This window comes from Alosa sapidissima, chromosome 22, assembly GCF_018492685.1.
Source record: "Alosa sapidissima isolate fAloSap1 chromosome 22, fAloSap1.pri, whole genome shotgun sequence".
Classification (NCBI taxonomy): Eukaryota; Metazoa; Chordata; class Actinopteri; order Clupeiformes; family Clupeidae; genus Alosa; species Alosa sapidissima.
Genome location: NC_055978.1, coordinates 29534012 through 29551436, shown reverse-complemented (window position 1 = coordinate 29551436; position 17425 = coordinate 29534012). Strand labels below are relative to the sequence as shown.

The following is a 17425-nucleotide window of genomic DNA, read 5'->3' as shown; positions in this document are numbered from 1 at the left end:
GACTTTCTTAAAACGGCCTTAGTTGAAATTCAGCTTCTCAGTGGTGAAAGGAGGCAGGCATATGTGTGTCACTGGAATGTCAGAACTCTGATCAGCCATCTACACCTGATTTGTCCAGGAGCAGTATTTGCATAGAAGGCTATTTTGCATAAATTAAAAGTGTCCGTGTACTCAGAGGGTTTTTAGTGTGACCTGCTCTTGGGCTCTCAGACAGCTTGGTTTGGGTCATTCTTGAGGTCCAGAATGAACATGTTGTTTAAAGTGATATTGCTCTGGACACTTGTCTACATCCAAGGTAAGATGCACAGCTGTTAACATTTATGACTGAAAAGAGCAAGCTTGCATTTTTAAAGACACTCTACAGAGTTATGAATGTGTGTCTTTTTTGTTTTGTTTTGTCTTCAGAATGCAGGGGGCAGTACACAGTGACTCAGACTCCATCCGTATTACCTGCTGTTGCTGGACAAACAGTCACTCTGAACTGTAAAGTCAGCAGTAATGTTTATAGCAACTATCTGCACTGGTACCATCAGGTATCTGGAGAGCCTCCTAAACTCCTGATTTACCGTGTTAGCACTCTCCAGTCAGGCACTCCATCTCGATTCAGTGGCAGTGGATCTGGAAGTGCTTTCACTCTGACCATCAGTGGAGTCCAGACTGAAGATGCAGGAGATTACTACTGTCAGAGTTTACATATCCCAAGCGGTTATGTGTTCACACAGTGATACAGAGCCGTACAAAAACCTCCCTCTGTGAGAATACACATGACTGCACTGCTGCAGCAGAGACTTTCAGCAGGTGTGTGAGGGGTGTTCAGTAGAGTTGTACATTTGCCCTTTCTCATTACCAAGATATTTACAAGGTTAAAGAAATATATTGTATTTTTTTCAAATGCATTCATGTACATAAAGATGCAGTAGTTTTACTTTATATTGAAGAGTTTTTGTCTTCAATATAAATTGACACAATAATATTATATTGACACAATAATACACACAAATGTATTCAAAAACATGCACGAACATTGTTATAAAATGGATTTAACACCTACTAAAACAGTAGAAGATGTGTTTTGAAGAGTAAAACAATATCAAACAAAGAAAAAAAACAATAACAACAGATGAAGTAGATTTGTCATCTGGATTTAACACCTACTACTAGAAGAGTAAAGTCCAAGACTAACTTAGAGGATGTGTTTTGAAGAGTAAAGTCCAAGACTAACTTAGAGGATGTGTTTTGAAGAGTAAAGTCCAAGACTAACTTAGAGGATGTGTTTTGAAGAGTAAAGTCCAAGACTAACTTAGAGGATGTGTTTTGAAGAGTAAAGTCCAAGACTAACTTAGAGGATGTGTTTTGAAGAGTAAAGTCCAAGACTAACTTAGAGGATGTGTTTTGAAGAGTAAAGTCCAAGACTAACTTAGAGGATGTGTTTTGAAGAGTAAAGAAAAAAAAAATGATAAAAACAGATGAAGTAGATTTGTCATCCCACATGACTCCACACAACCAAATGGCTGCTGCATCATATCAAACTCACCACACTGTAAGTCCAGTAAAGGCTGAGATCTCAGGATCCAAATACTGTCAAGGGGATCATGGTGGAGGTCTAGTTCCATGTCCATGAATCAGCATAAAATCTCACTAACACTTGATTACACTGTGTTGATGTACTAGACATGTTTGCCCCCCCCCCCCCAAACAAGAGAACACATTATTCAGCCAGCATTAGTGATGTTTTCAATACGTTCCTGATCCTTTAGCTGTTTTTAGTGAGTATTTGCATGCGAATACTTTGCATTGGCAGCACAGCCTACATGCATCAGTGCTCAGGATGATATTTAAAGATCCTTAACCACCTGAACATCTTGTGAATCAGCAACTGTGGTATTTTGTAACAATGACCTTCATCACCTTCATCCTGACAATGCTCCTCTGTCTACATGGTATGTATCAAATCTTGTGTTCCTTAAAATGTTTTCTATTGAGAGCAGTTTTGATGCTTCATTCAGATAAGAAAACTATTTCATCTAAGCAGTTGCATGTGTCATAAGATAAGAACCAAGTTTGAATTTACTCCACAGGATCCAGAAGTCAGTACACTGTGACTCAGACTCCAGCAGTGAAAGCTGCATCTGTGGGGGACACGGCCATTCTGACCTGTAAAGTCAGCAGTGCTGTGTATAGGTGGAGTGATGGAGATGAAGGACTTTTTTGGAATCTAGACGCCTGGAGGAGCCCCTAAACTTTTGATTATATATGCAAGCAAACCACATTCTGGAACTCCATCTAGGGAGTGGATCAAGCACAGACTTCACTCTGACCATCAGTGGAGTCCAGACTGAAGATGCAGGAGATTACTACTGTAAGAGTTTCCACTGGCCTGGCAGTCTGAGGGTGTTCACACAGTGATACAGAGCCGTACAAAAACCTCCTTGTGCCAGACTACACATGAGTGCAGTGCTGCAGCTTTGAGTCTCTGCAGATGGTGTGCTGTTCATATGAGCAGTGAGAGTGGGCTGCACACACGCATCCTCAGCAAGTTCCTGGACACTATGAAGAGTTCTGCTCAGGCATCATCAGGCCGAGCAGTGCCAGTCCAGGGGGAAGAGGCTGAAGGCAGCTACCGACAGAGCAGCGAGAGCCACAGGTGTGGAGATGCAACCAAAATAAGTAGAGTAGAGTAGAGCTTGCGTAGTACTTTGTTTAACCTTTGTCCACCAAAACAGGAGTATTGTGTGTTATAAAGGAGAGTGGCCTTTACTTCTGTGTTAGTCAGCATTATCGTAGGCTACAAACTTCGTAGCATCAGTATATGTTGCCATTGATCAATGAACACATTCAAATTGGTTGTTTTTTTTCTTTCCTTTACAGCACAGTAGTGGAGGAGAACATATAAAAATTAAAAAAAAATGATCAGTTGGCAAAGACATTTAGAAATGACCGTGATGCAGCAGATTCCATTTCCATGGAGACTCAGCTCTTATTGATGAGGCTGATTTTGGGCCTGCACAGGAGAACACAGAGAAAGGCATTTGAACCAGAGTCCTTCAGTATTGTGTATTGTAGTGATATTGTCATTGTAAGGCCAGCCTTTTTGCATTCCTGAGGCAGGAGAGGAATTCTCATTGCAGAATGCCCTTTGTAGTGAATTTAGTTCAGTGTGTGTATTTGTTTGCTATTGCTGTTGTCTTAGCAGGCATTTGGCCATGGCTCCCAGCACACTATTATTGTAAATTGTATTTTTTTTAATTGTGTCAATATTATATTGTCTATTATTCAATTATATTATATAATTTCACTATTATTTCATTATTTATTTATTTAGACTGAGGTCATATCCTGTCAAAATGCCTGGCTTTTTCTTTTTTTTCAATGTGTTTAAATGTATAGATACTTGCAGTAATATGTTTTCATGTTCATGTTTCAAACATCAGCTGGGACTCAAATGGAGTGACACATCACTGTATTTGTGTTCTTAAAATATATTTTGAAGCACTTATGTATTCAGTTTTGCACTGAAGTTTTCCGTCACTGTTAGTCATACAAGTGTTTTTCTAGAATTCCACAAGCTTTTGTTCAATATATTTATTTGTGGACAACAGAATAAACACTTACACACTTGTGTGAATCGGCGGGGTGTCTTTACATTGTTTTGATATGAACATAATTTACCATAATGCCATATCCTCACACACTGTCAGCACTTGCACCTGTTGACTCAGAGGGAGAGACAGCGCTGTGGTATTTTTTTCACTTATAGCTAAACTCAAACTACATCTTATCAATACGAGGCGTCAGCAGACATCACTTATCTCAGCAATCTCCACTATAGGCATCCCAGGACCACGGCCAGTTACTAAGCCAAACAGGCTCATTGTCAACACTCCAATTCGTATTCTTATGGGTGAAGTTGTGAAACTAAAATTATGAGTAACCTCAGGTGGGCGCTATAGTAACACAGTGAAACACCTGTTGTAATGTATTTATCACTACAATACCATGAATCAGCCATCATGAGCTTTAGTTTTACATTTTTCAAAGCAAACTCAGCTCAATTTTATGAAGGTGGCACAAGTCACAGTATTTTAGCCGTGAGCACAACAGCATTCACTGGTGATTATTTTGATGTATCCACTTATAAAAAAAACCTTAATTAATCCAAAGAATTTTGCATATATACTAAAGCAACATAAACTAATAAGAAGGAAATAAAATCACTAGTCTAAAATAAAGTCAAAACTACTGTGTATTTGCATACATATTTTGTAATTTAATGTGAATCGGTTTAGATGCAGGTGACAATAAGAAGTCTGTGGGTGCCACTAACATTTGCATGGATAAGCTTGGGTAGTTCTCTAAAAATAGATTCCAAATGTTCAGCCACCTTCCAGAGTTTATAGGACTTATCCTGAAACATAATGTGAACAATTACCTTTCAAAAATATTGACATGCATTTAGCATTTTTAAATGTTTTATTCATTTAGTCTGTCAAAAACATGTTTTTGCAGACTTTCTTAAATGGCTTTATAGTTGAAATTGGCAGACTTTCTTAAACGGCCTTAGTTGAAATTCAGCTTCTCAGTGGTGAAAAGAGACAGACAAATGAGTGTCACTGCAATGTCAGAACTCTGATCAGCCATCTACACCTGATTTGTCCAGGAGCAGTATTTGCATAGAAGGCTATTTTGCATAAATTAAAAGTGTCCGTGTACTCAGAGGGTTTTTAGTGTGACCTGCTCTTGGGCTCTCAGACAGCTTGGTTTGGGTCATTCTTGAGGTCCAGAATGAACATGTTGTTTAACGTGATATTGCTCTGGACACTTGTCTACATCCAAGGTAAGATGCACAGCTGTTAACATTTATGACTGAAAAGAGCAAGCTTGCATTTTTAAAGACGCTCTGCAGAGTTTTTATGAATGTGTGTGTTTGTCTTTTGTTTTGTCTTCAGAATGCAGGGGGCAGTACACACTGACTCAGACTCCATCAGTATTACCTGCTGTTCCTGGACAAACAGTCACTCTGAACTGTAAAGTCAGCAGTAATGTTTATAACAACGACTATCTGCACTGGTACCATCAGGTATCTGGAGAGCCTCCTAAACTCCTGATTTACCGTGTTAGCACTCTCCAGTCAGGCACTCCATCTCGATTCAGTGGCAGTGGATCTGGAAGTGCTTTCACTCTGACCATCAGTGGAGTCCAGACTGAAGATGCAGGAGATTACTACTGTCAGAGTTTACATATCCCAAGCGGTTATGTGTTCACACAGTGATACAGAGCCGTACAAAAACCTCCCTCTGTGAGAATACACATGACTGCACTGCTGCAGCAGAGACTTTCAGCAGGTGTGTGAGGGGTGTTCAGTAGAGTTGTACATTTGCCCTATATCATTACCAAGATATTTACAAGGTTAAAGAAATATATTGTATTTTTTTCAAATGCATTCATGTACATAAAGATGCAGTAGTTTTACTTTATATTGAAGAGTTTTTGTCTTCAATATAAATTACATTTATATTGACACAATAATACACACAAATGTATTCAAAAACATGCACGAACATTGTTATAAAATGGATTTAACACCTACTAAAACAGTAGAAGATGTGTTTTGAAGAGTAAAACAATATCAAACAAAGAAAAAAAACAATAACAACAGATGAAGTAGATTTGTCATCTGGATTTAACACCTACTACTTGAAGAGTAAAGTCCAAGACTAACTTAGAGGATGTGTTTTGAAGAGTAAAGTCCAAGACTAACTTAGAGGATGTGTTTTGAAGAGTAAAGTCCAAGACTAACTTAGAGGATGTGTTTTGAAGAGTAAAGTCCAAGACTAACTTAGAGGATGTGTTTTGAAGAGTAAAGTCCAAGACTAACTTAGAGGATGTGTTTTGAAGAGTAAAGTCCAAGACTAACTTAGAGGATGTGTTTTGAAGAGTAAAGTCCAAGACTAACTTAGAGGATGTGTTTTGAAGAGTAAAGAAAAAAAAATGATAAAAACAGATGAAGTAGATTTGTCATCCCACATGACTCCACACAACCAAATGGCTGCTGCATCATATCAAACTCACCACACTGTAAGTCCAGTAAAGGCTGAGATCTCAGGATCCAAATACTGTCAAGGGGATCATGGTGGAGGTGTATTTTCATGTCCATGAATCAGCATAAAATTATTGTTTTTACATCTTAAAATAGTCCTGTGAGGTAGGTTTGTGTAGGTTAGTGTTGCCACTGTCAAACAACAGCAAGAAATCATAATCATAATAATAAATAAACTATACAATCAGGAATGTACAGTATACACTCCAAGCTAATGCTTATAAAGTTAATAATACCAGTTCTCTTGTGGCTTAATGTGGCAATGCCAGATTGTCAAAACAAAGAGAGCGAGATTAAAGAGCTCACCGGTCTATATCAAGTTCCATTCAAGTCAATAAGATTCTTCAGAAACATGGCGACATGTGTATTGACTGCAGAAGATTTCTTCTGGACGATCACACCTTTCTTCTTGGAGACAACCTTGCCCATTTTGGGCTTTGTCCCGCTCTATGGATTTATACCAATGAAGCGCCTGAAATGAAAATAGTCTAAGATCAGAGTGGGGTTGCAACAACATACTGTTTCTTACATTCAATTAAATGCAATGAATTGTTCATCAAATGGAATTAGATTACAGTAAAGCCTATAGTCCAACGAAATACCCAGTCTCTGTGTGTGTGTGTGTGTGTGTGTGTGTGTGTTGTGGCTTGAAATTTACAGTAATAATACCATTTTATGCAAAAAATACAAACACAATTCATTTAATTGTATATATCCATATAATAATGACAAGGAATGAAAGGGGTTTACCTCTGAATGAAGGGTGCAGGCTGCCTCATCTTGATACTGAAGGTTGAATATGTAGTAGATTGCAAACACAGCAGCAAGTCCGTTGCAAATGTTGGTGGGATGCCCTCAGAGATTACACGGCCCTCAAAGGTGATCATCCAACATCTAATTGTGACTTGCCCTGTTGCACCTGAAACTTCAAGTCATAGCATGTTACCTAAGCATTGCATGTTACCTTGTGGAAACATTTGTAAACTCGAGGTGAATGGCCGATATGATATATTCTGTCCTAGCAATTGCGTCCTTGCAAGGCGCAGACAGATAGCTAACTGAAGAATGTGGAATGAATAACGCTCCACAACATTTCTTCAATGAATTTTACTGGTCCATAAAACATGCCTGTCCAGTTCTTTCACTCATTACATTGTTGCTCATTCTTTTTTCTCGTAAAACTATAAAAATAAACAGAAAGACATCAAATTACCATATGTCAAATTACTATCTCATCAACATGTGTTTTAAGTGTATTTTTCATATTACAAGCAACATGCTAATTATATCCGACGATAACTGTAAAGGGTTGCCTTAGCACACAACACTCTGGTCTTACATACATGCACGTCACACGCACAACACAACACAAAGATTCACAAACAGTTAATTAAATTAATTTATTTTCTTAGTATTTACATTTTATAAAATGTTACAAAGTAATAGCAAAGTTGTTTAAAAAGAAACGAATTGTTTTAAAACATTTTACCTTTCATTAGTTAATTTTCTTTCTGTCATTGTGAATACAATAAACCGAGATGTATCCAGACCACTAGAGGGCGCTCCCAGAGTGATGGGATTACGACGTGGGTAATGGCGTGATTGTAGAATAAACAGTCGTGAGAAGCCATTGACACGCGTTTTGTTGTACACTTTTCAATCCCATCACAGGTTGGTAAAAATGCAAGTTTTATGTCAAATAACTTGTAGGTTAAGGTACAAAAGATGTGTTTAGGAGTTTGTTTAAGTATATGTTAGAAAAGATATGATGTAATGCACTTTCACACGGAGTTTGTTATTAAAGCCTTTACAGTGTCAATGCTGGATACTAGAGAGATGATTAGCTCTATACACGAGTGCACATAGGCTACACAAAACGTGCGTGCATATCGTGACAAAATTGATGTAATTATGAGATGCATGTTCAGTTGTGTTTATAAAGTGGTGACTGAATTGTAAAATACCTGGTAGTGTTAAGAGATAATGGTCATTAGAAAGTATTTGGTTAACGTGAATGGGTTTATGTTATGAGATGCATTTAAGAACATTCTCTTAGAACAGGTTAAATATGAGTTCATGAAAGCTTCTAAGCTTCATAGTTAATGCTATGTGGATACTTCTTTATAGTTTAATGCTATGTGGATACTTATTCATAGTTTAATGCTAGGTGAATACAAATCTAATGTAATTTCTTTATTTTTTTTACTAAATCTGAAATGCAGTTCAAGTGTACGTAAAAGTTAATGACCCATGGTGCTATGGTTAATGATTTCATGTAGCTGAATGAATACGTCTGGAACAATGTGTGCATTTGAAAATCCACATGTCTTTGTAGAATAAACAGTCGTGAGAAGCCATTGACACGCGTTTTGTTGTACACTTTTCAATCCCATCACAGATTGGGATAAATGCTACAGAGCCACGCTCGCACCCGGGCGTGGTGGTAACATTTTGGGGGCTCGTCCGGGATCGGCGCCACCTGGTGGACGACGCTGATCAACAAAGAACTACAGGATCGTGACTTCTAGATGCAACGAGTTGAGCTGTAATATCCAGGTTCCAGACATGACAGAGCTACAGCAGCTGCTCGTCGACATCAAACGGCTGCTGTACCGACTGGCTGGTGCTGCTAATGTCGAGGTGCTCACCCGGCTGGCTAAAGAATGCCATGGGCTAGCGACAGGTGACTTGCCAGGTGCTGACGCGTCAGAGGTGGAACTCCTTGAATTCATGATCGACTTTGTGGGAAGTGATGCATTGAAGGATATGGAGGACCAGGGACTGTCTCACTTGTTGTCTCTTCGCGACCTCATCAACGAACTGCAGAAACCTGCCACGCCTGTGACTCCTGTGAACACGAACATTGTCACTCCGGTATCCACTGCACCAGTGCTACAGTCAAGGACTCCTACACCAGCACCGACCGCTGTTGTAGCGGACCAGGTATCGGGTTATGTGAAGTTGTCAGATGTTGCCACATTTCTGCCTCGCAGAGAGTTTAAAATTCATGGCGGTCAGCTATCTGACTCCGATTCAGACCTAAGTTTTAACAACATCTGTAAGCAGATAGATGAGGGTATTGCCCAAAGGTTCACTGAATCAGAGGTTATTAGAGCTGTGTTAAAGATCATTAAGCCAGGCACATTCAAGAACATGCTGATCACTAAAGATACATTGAGTGTAGCTGAATTGAAGCGTTTTTTACGAACACACTTAAAAGACCAAAGCAGTGCAGAACTGTTTCAGGAACTGAGCAGTACTAGACAGTTAGATAAAGAGACTCCCCAGCAGTTTGTCTATAGGTTAATGGGGTTGAGGGAGAGAGTGCTGCTTGCTACTCAGCAAACTGAGTCAGAATTTCAGTATGACAGTAAGCTTGTGCAGGGAGTATTCATTCACTCTCTCTATCAGGGATTTAATGAGAAGTGCACATACATTCGTACTGATATTCGTACCATGCTCTCAAGACCACATGTTACAGATGACACTATCTTAGAGATGATTACAAAATCTGTTAATGCTGAAACTGAGAGACAGAAACGTTTAGGGGGTACAACTAAGTCCAAAGTTGCTAGTGTTAGTGCCACATCAGCAGATAACAATGATGGACAGAGCAACAAATTCCAAGCCGAGGTGAAAGCAAACCGTGATGCCATCCATGACCGCTCAGGTGTCCGCTTTAGCCAGAAATTTAGAACGAATGGTGACACCTAGGGAAACGGTAGTGCAAAACCAACAACCCGAAACCTCACCCAGTCCAAAACCAGTTGTCAAGCTTGAAGCTAAGGGGAAATGCAAGCTCTGTTTGTCTCAGGGAAATGACCACTGCACCCATTGTTTTAAGTGTGGACAGTCAGGCCACCGTGCTGTGGGTTGTCTTTCTCAAAACACTTGGACGGGAAACGACGTGAGGTCACAGGGACAGGGACCACCAGTGGCCAATAAATACAGTGGGTCCCAGGTTACAATGAACTGTCTCCAGAGTGAAAATGTGGGAACACCTGTCCAGACAAGTGGTAAAAAGGGACGAGTAGCTGGTTTGATTGGTAGCAAGTGTTTGTTCAATTGTCATCTCAATGGTGGTCAAGCTCAGGTGTTGCTAGACAGTGGAGCACAGGTTAGTGTCGTGGGAAGGTCTTGGGTTCAACAGATGCTACCAAGTGTTAACGTTCAATCCATAGAGAGCCTATTGACTGATCGTGAGCTTCATGTTACAGCAGCTAATGGAACAGAGATACCTTTTGACGGATGGGTTGACATTCTATTGGAGATTCGGAGTGGTAATGGGGTTAAAGTAGCAATTAATGTGCCAATGCTTGTAAGCCAGAGTTATGTGGATCATCCCCTGCTTGGTTTTAATGTAATTGAGGAAATTATCAAAGAAAGTGCAGAGACAGCAAACAGTGTCAGTTTATGTGATCTCCTGTCTGAGGCAATGAATGTACAGAGGAAAACTGCTGAATGTCTAGTCTCGACTGTCAAACAAGTACAGACAGTGCCAAGCATCGGTGTCGTAAGACTAGGTAAGATCGGAGTGAAGATTAACCGTGGTCAGCTAAAAGATGTGCGGTGTCGCATGAGGTCATTGCCTGAGGGAGGAACTGTAATGTTTGAACCATGTCTTGAAAGTACGATGCCTGAAGGTTTAGAGTTGTTTCCTGCATTGTTGAATGTTCCTCACGGTGCCTCCAAGATTGTGCCAGTGCCAGTATACAATGTTACACAGCACGATATCTACTTACCTCAGCGAACAGTATTGGGCACACTTGAGTCAGTAGCACATAGCAGGCCAGTAGACACTGGGCCAATGTTCCAGCAATATGTTTTGCAAAAGCAAGAACACAGTCAGTACTCAGCCAATGTATGTGCTACCAATACAGAGAGTGTGTTGAAGAACAATACAAAGAAATGGCACCCACCCGTAGATGTAAGTCACCTGCCAAGGCCTCAACAAGATATAGTCAGGCGCATGCTCTTTGAGGAATCCGATGTCTTCACCGAAGAGGATGGTGACATTGGTTGCATTCCAAGCTTGAGATTGAAAATCAACTTGTCAGACAATCACCCGGTGCAGAGGAGCTACAATTCAATCCCCAAACCTTTGCTTCGAGAAGTGAAGGATTATGTGCAAAATCTATTGGCTAGGGGTTGGATAAGAAAGTCTGTGTCTGCATACTCATCCCCAGTAGTGTGTGTCCGCAAGAAAGACAGTAGTCTACGCTTGTGTGTTGATTTTAGAGATCTGAATCGCAAGACCATACCTGACAGACATCCATTACCTCGAATACAGGACCTTTTAGACAGCTTAGGAGGCAACTCATGGTTCTCTATTTTAGACCAGGGGAGCGCATACCACCAGGGGTTTGTCAGTGAGGAGTCTAGGCACTTAACAGCATTTAGTACACCCTGGGGGTTGTATGAATGGGTCCGCATCCCATTTGGTTTAACAAACGCTCCAGCTGCTTTTCAAAGGTGCATGGAGGAGGTGTTAGAAGGCATTAGAGACGAAACCTGCGTGCCGTACTTAGACGATGTACTTTGCTACTCAAAGACTTTTGAAGAACATGTGAATGACTTGAGACAGGTGTTGGGTCGCATGAGGAAACATGGCATTAAGCTGCGTCCAAAGAAGTGTGAGATCTTTAAAAAACAGGTCAGGTACATTGGACGTCTAGTGTCAGGAGAAGGAATTCAGATGGATCCCAAGGATGTGGAGGCTGTGAGGGCATTAAAAGAAAGAAAACCATGCACTGTCGGAGACGTGCGGAAACTTCTTGGCTTTTTGAGCTACTACAGGTCCTTCATTCAAGACTTTTCTCGACTTGCTAGACCTTTGTTTGAATTGCTCAGCTCAACTCAAACCAGTGTACAAGGCACACCACTACAGGCTAGAAGAGCTAATAGTCAGTCAAAACAAAAACAAAATGGTCAACTTCACTCCAGAACACCCATTACCTGGACTGCAGCGCATCAGGAAGTAGTTTCAAAGTTCATTGACCTGCTCACAAATCCACCTATTCTTGGTTTTCCCAACTTTGACTTACCATTTGTGTTACACACGGATGCGTCAAATGAAGGATTAGGAGCTGTGCTTTACCAGCATCAGAACAATAAGCTGCGTGTTATTGGGTATGGGTCCCGCACATTAAGTCCAGCTGAACGAAATTACCATCTGCATTCTGGCAAACTGGAATTTTTGGCTCTTAAGTGGGCGATCTGTGATAAGTTTCGTGATTACCTTTACTACGCGCCAACATTCACAGTCTACACGGATAACAATCCGTTAACGTATGTCCTCAGTACTGCGCGACTGAATGCTGTGGGACACAGATGGGTTGGTGAATTAGCCGATTTTCATTTCGACCTCAAATACCGGCCGGGAAAGCTGAACGCAGATGCAGATACCCTGTCTAGATATCCAGTGAAGTTGCAAGATCATCTAGATGAGCACACAGAGACAGTGTCCCCAGAGACTGTGTCAGCAGTTTGGCAGGGGAGCAAGGCTGTTATGAACAATGATGTGGCCTGGGTAGCGGCACTTCAGCTTAACAGTAAGGACCATGATGTAGATGTGTCAATAGAGAATGTTGCCACGATCACACCGCAAGATATTAAAGCAGCACAACAAGAAGACCCAGCAATTAAAGATGTGATACTGCGGAAACAGAGGGGATGGATTCCGAATGACAAGGACAAAGAACAAATGACACCAGAAGTAAGAAGGCTGTTATATGAGTGGAATAAATTGAATGTGGAAGATGGGATACTTTACCGGACTAGTGGACAATACAAGCAGTTGGTTCTCCCTCGAAAGCTGAAGGCAGAGGTGCTAAAGAATCTGCATAATGAGATGGGACATGTAGGTGCAGATAAGGTCATCCATCTGGCACGTGAGCGATTCTACTGGCCCTTTATGCAGAGGGAAATAGAGGACTACGTGACCAAGAGGTGCACCTGCATACAGCAAAAGCATCCTGCTGCTCATCAGAAAGCTCCCATGGGCTCGATCACCTCCAGTGCTCCATTCGAGTTAGTCTGTGTAGATTATATGCACTTAGAGACAAGTAAGGGGGGTTATGAGTATATCCTTGTCCTCGTCGACCACTTCACACGCTTTGTCCAGGCATACCCAACGAAGAATAAATCTGGGAAAACAGCAGCAGAAAAGATCTTTCAAGATTTCATTCCTCGTTTTGGCTATCCGGAGAAGCTCCACCACGACCAAGGTCGTGAGTTTGAAAATAACCTTTTCCGAAGATTACAACAACTATCCGGAATTTCTCACTCACGAACCACCCCATATCACCCGCAGGGGAATCCGGTGGAAAGGGTGAATAGGACGCTTCTTCAGATGTTGCGAACTCTGCATGAAGAAAAAAAGAATGACTGGAAGGTACATCTGCCTCAAATCGTGCACGCCTACAACTGCACTAGGCATGAAGCCACTGGCTATTCCCCATTTTTTCTTCTTTATGGGAGAGCACCGAGACTGCCAATTGACTTGTTGTTCGGCCGCAAAGCTGATACAGAGGCATCTGACCGCAAGAGTTTTGCTGAAAAGTGGGCTACCCGAATGCGAGAAGCTTACCAAATCGCAGCTCAAAACAGTCAGAAGTCTTCAGCCAAGGGTAAGAAGCACTACGACAAGACATTGAGAGGCTCTACACTCCAAGCAGGCGACAGAGTTCTCGTAAGGAACCTCTCTGAAAGAGGAGGTCCAGGGAAACTACGCGCTTATTGGGAGAAGATGGTGCACCGTGTTGTGGAACGGATTGGAGATGGACCAGTTTATAAAGTGCAGCCAGAAACAGGAAGCAAGTCTCTCCGGGTACTGCATCGCAATCTCCTGTTACCAGTCAATGATCTGCCCCTTGAGAGTGAACTTTCTGAACAAAGATTGCCTGCAAAAGAAAGACACAAGAGACAGCCAGTTCGAGACACTGCAGAACCTGGGACAGACAGTTCAGATGAGGAAGATCTCACTTACGGTCCAGGCCCCTTGGATGAAGTGCCATATTACAGTCTCAGAAGAGGGCCATTCCACGGTGACAGATTGCCTCAAGCTCCAGTTGTTCGACCAGTGCTTCGCCCAACTGCCAGTGAGTTTTGTCCCACTACGACTTCCCAAGAACAGCCAACATCAGAGAGTGATGAACTTGACAGACCAGATCATGAAGTAGTGCCTGCTGTAAAGGACTTGGAGATAGATGAAGCGGAAAAAGCATCCAATAAAGGAAGTCAAGAAGAGACTGATGGAGACGATGATGTAGATCAAAGAGAGAGAGTGAGAAGATCAAGTAGGGTCGTGCGACCAAAGGAAATGTTGACATACGACAACCTAGGCCAACCAGTATACAGACCATGTAGGGCTGAAGCCAATGCTCTTATGTCCGCTCCTGACTACCCTTTCCCTGTGGTACATGGTTGCACACCATACTATATCCCGCCAATGTATTGTGCTTGTAGTGTACCGCCCCAGCATCCCGGTAATAACTACAGTTACTATAGTTATTGAGGGTAAGAGTAGGGAAGCATGTAGAATTTAGAAACCAGTAGACAAAAAGTAGCGGAATAGAGAGAAAACTGTCGGGAGACAGCTTTTAAGTGGGGGAGAGTGTAAAGGGTTGCCTTAGCACACAACACTCTGGTCTTACATACATGCACGTCACACGCACAACACAACACAAAGATTCACAAACAGTTAATTAAATTAATTTATTTTCTTAGTATTTACATTTTATAAAATGTTACAAAGTAATAGCAAAGTTGTTTAAAAAGAAACAAATTGTTTTAAAACATTTTACCTTTCATTAGTTAATTTTCTTTCTGTCATTGTGAATACAATAAACCGAGATGTATCCAGACCACTAGAGGGCGCTCCCAGAGTGATGGGATTACGACGTGGGTAATGGCGTGATTGTAGAATAAACAGTCGTGAGATGCCATTGACACGCGTTTTGTTGTACACTTTTCAATCCCATCACAGGTTGGTAAAAATGCAAGTTTTATGTCAAATAACTTGTAGGTTAAGGTACAAAAGATGTGTTTAGGAGTTTGTTTAAGTATATGTTAGAAAAGATATGATGTAATGCACTTTCACACGGAGTTTGTTATTAAAGCCTTTACAGTGTCAATGCTGGATACTAGAGAGATGATTAGCTCTATACACGAGTGCACATAGGCTACACAAAACGTGCGTGCATATCGTGACAAAATTGATGTAATTATGAGATGCATGTTCAGTTGTGTTTATAAAGTGGTGACTGAATTGTAAAATACCTGGTAGTGTTAAGAGATAATGGTCATTAGAAAGTATTTGGTTAACGTGAATGGGTTTATGTTATGAGATGCATTTAAGAACATTCTCTTAGAACAATAAAGCTTTATTTGTATAGCACCTTTCATACACAGAATGCAGCTCAAAGTGCTTTACATTTGAAGCATGTAACACAATAATAGTCAGTCATTATCAATCACTTTTCTTTGCTGTTTATGATATACTCAGCAACATATCAAAAAAATAGAAAATGACGTCATAAGACTGGCAGCCTTAACCCTCTTACCCCCCACAAGCACGCCATATGGCAACTGTGGCAAGGAAAAACTCCCATATTCCAGGAAGAAACCTTGAGCAGAACCTGACTTAATAGGGGGAGCCCATCTGCTTTTGGCTGGCTGCGCCCTCCAATAGTAGCAGATGTAGAATAATCTGAAAATGTAGTCTACAGGATAAGATGAGTTAACTAAAAGCTTTCCTGTACAGGTATGTTTTCAGATCTTTTTTAAAAATATTAATAAATAAATAAATAAATATAGAACAGGTTAAATATGAGTTCATGAAAGCTTCTAAGCTTCATAGTTAATGCTATGTGGATACTTCTTTATAGTTTAATGCTATGTGGATACTTATTCATAGTTTAATGCTAGGTGAATACAAATCTAATGTAATTTCTTTATTTTTTTTACTAAATCTGAAATGCAGTTCAAGTGTACGTAAAAGTTAATGACCCATGGTGCTATGGTTAATGATTTCATGTAGCTGAATGAATACGTCTGGAACAATGTGTGCATTTGAAAATCCACATGTCTTTGTAGAATAAACAGTCGTGAGAAGCCATTGACACGCGTTTTGTTGTACACTTTTCAATCCCATCACAGATTGGGATAAATGCTACAGAGCCACGCTCGCACCCGGGCGTGGTGGTAACATAACCACTAGCTAAATCAGCAAGCTATGAGTAGAAATTAGCACGCTAGTCGTGCATGCGTTCATCAAAAGTAAACTTTTTATATTTACTTATTTTTAGAATTATAACAGAGGCATGAGTGTTTACATACAATATCTCGAACAATAATTGCTTAGAACACTTACGGACGTATCTACTCCGAGGATCTGACCGTAAGAAACAGCTTGTCGTACACATCTCTATACAGTATGAAAACGTTAGAACTAAATTCTCGGGTGCGAGGCAAAACAAAGGCACTTAGGGTGCTATACCAGGGTACACCAGTAGGTGTCCTTCTTGCATAAATTTAAACAGATTAAAACAGAACATGACATATAATGTGCCTATCAATGAATCTAAATTAAATGTATGTATACCAGGCAGTATCAGGCGAGGACTTGCAGGAGAGTTGTCTCAAGGTCAGCTGCAGTGGCAGACATCTGTAGGGAACAAATACATTATGCCTCCCATAATAAGATTTTAAAAAAGAAAAAATATAAACACACTACTACAGGTAGGTGAGAGTAACCTAGAGCCAAATGGGGTAGGCTTCAGAAGTACCTACAGTCAAACTGCTAAATAGATTTGGCATTCAAAATTTAAAGGGTAACCATTTGTACAGGTCTTGGGGAGTTCTACTAGCCTGGCGAGCCAGACCCACATTAAAATGTAGGGTCTGGGCACTCACCGTTCGCAGTGCTCAGTCCGAGGGGCGGGATAATCAGTTGTCTTTCAAATTCCCTCTGCACGCAATAGGATATTTGTTTTCAAGTAGCAAGGAATTCAAGCCAAACAGTTGCACCTCTGCCATCAATCATTATGTTAAAGCCACCAAATGACTATACACGATTTCAATGCCTGATTAAGTTTCGATTTCTGGAGCTCACAAGCCAATGGAGAGTTGCTAGACTAGCCCTGGCAACAAATGTAATTTTAGATTTCTAGGCTAGAGTTCTACTGCAAATGTCTAAAGTAGTATGAACCCTTTTGTGGCTCCAGAGGAAACTGCACATAATCTGATACGTTTCTGCTGTATTAATTTGATTCAACAGTGTCATAGGGCTGTATTTTGGGCACCAGCGCATGGCGTAAAGTTCGTTAT

The 17425-nt window shown here is 40.8% G+C and overlaps 1 long non-coding RNA gene, 1 pseudogene and 2 gene segments (V, D, J or C); 3 read left to right on the top strand and 1 right to left on the bottom strand.

Moving 5' to 3' along the window:
- The first annotated feature begins 206 nt into the window (after positions 1-206).
- On the top strand, positions 207-799 carry LOC121697449. The segment is given in 2 exon segments: positions 207-295; positions 406-799. Coding segments are annotated over 2 exon segments (372 nt in total).
- On the bottom strand, positions 659-16495 carry LOC121697455. Its single transcript, XR_006026454.1, has 6 exons — positions 16470-16495; positions 6848-7016; positions 6404-6569; positions 6070-6195; positions 1535-1757; positions 659-750 (listed from the first exon to the last, which is right to left on the bottom strand). It is a non-coding gene; the product is annotated as an uncharacterized LOC121697455 (long non-coding RNA).
- Positions 1852-2526, top strand: LOC121697447 (annotated as a pseudogene).
- Positions 4765-5298, top strand: LOC121697448. The segment is given in 2 exon segments: positions 4765-4834; positions 4947-5298. Coding segments are annotated over 2 exon segments (375 nt in total).
- Positions 16496-17425: the final 930 nt, after the last annotated feature.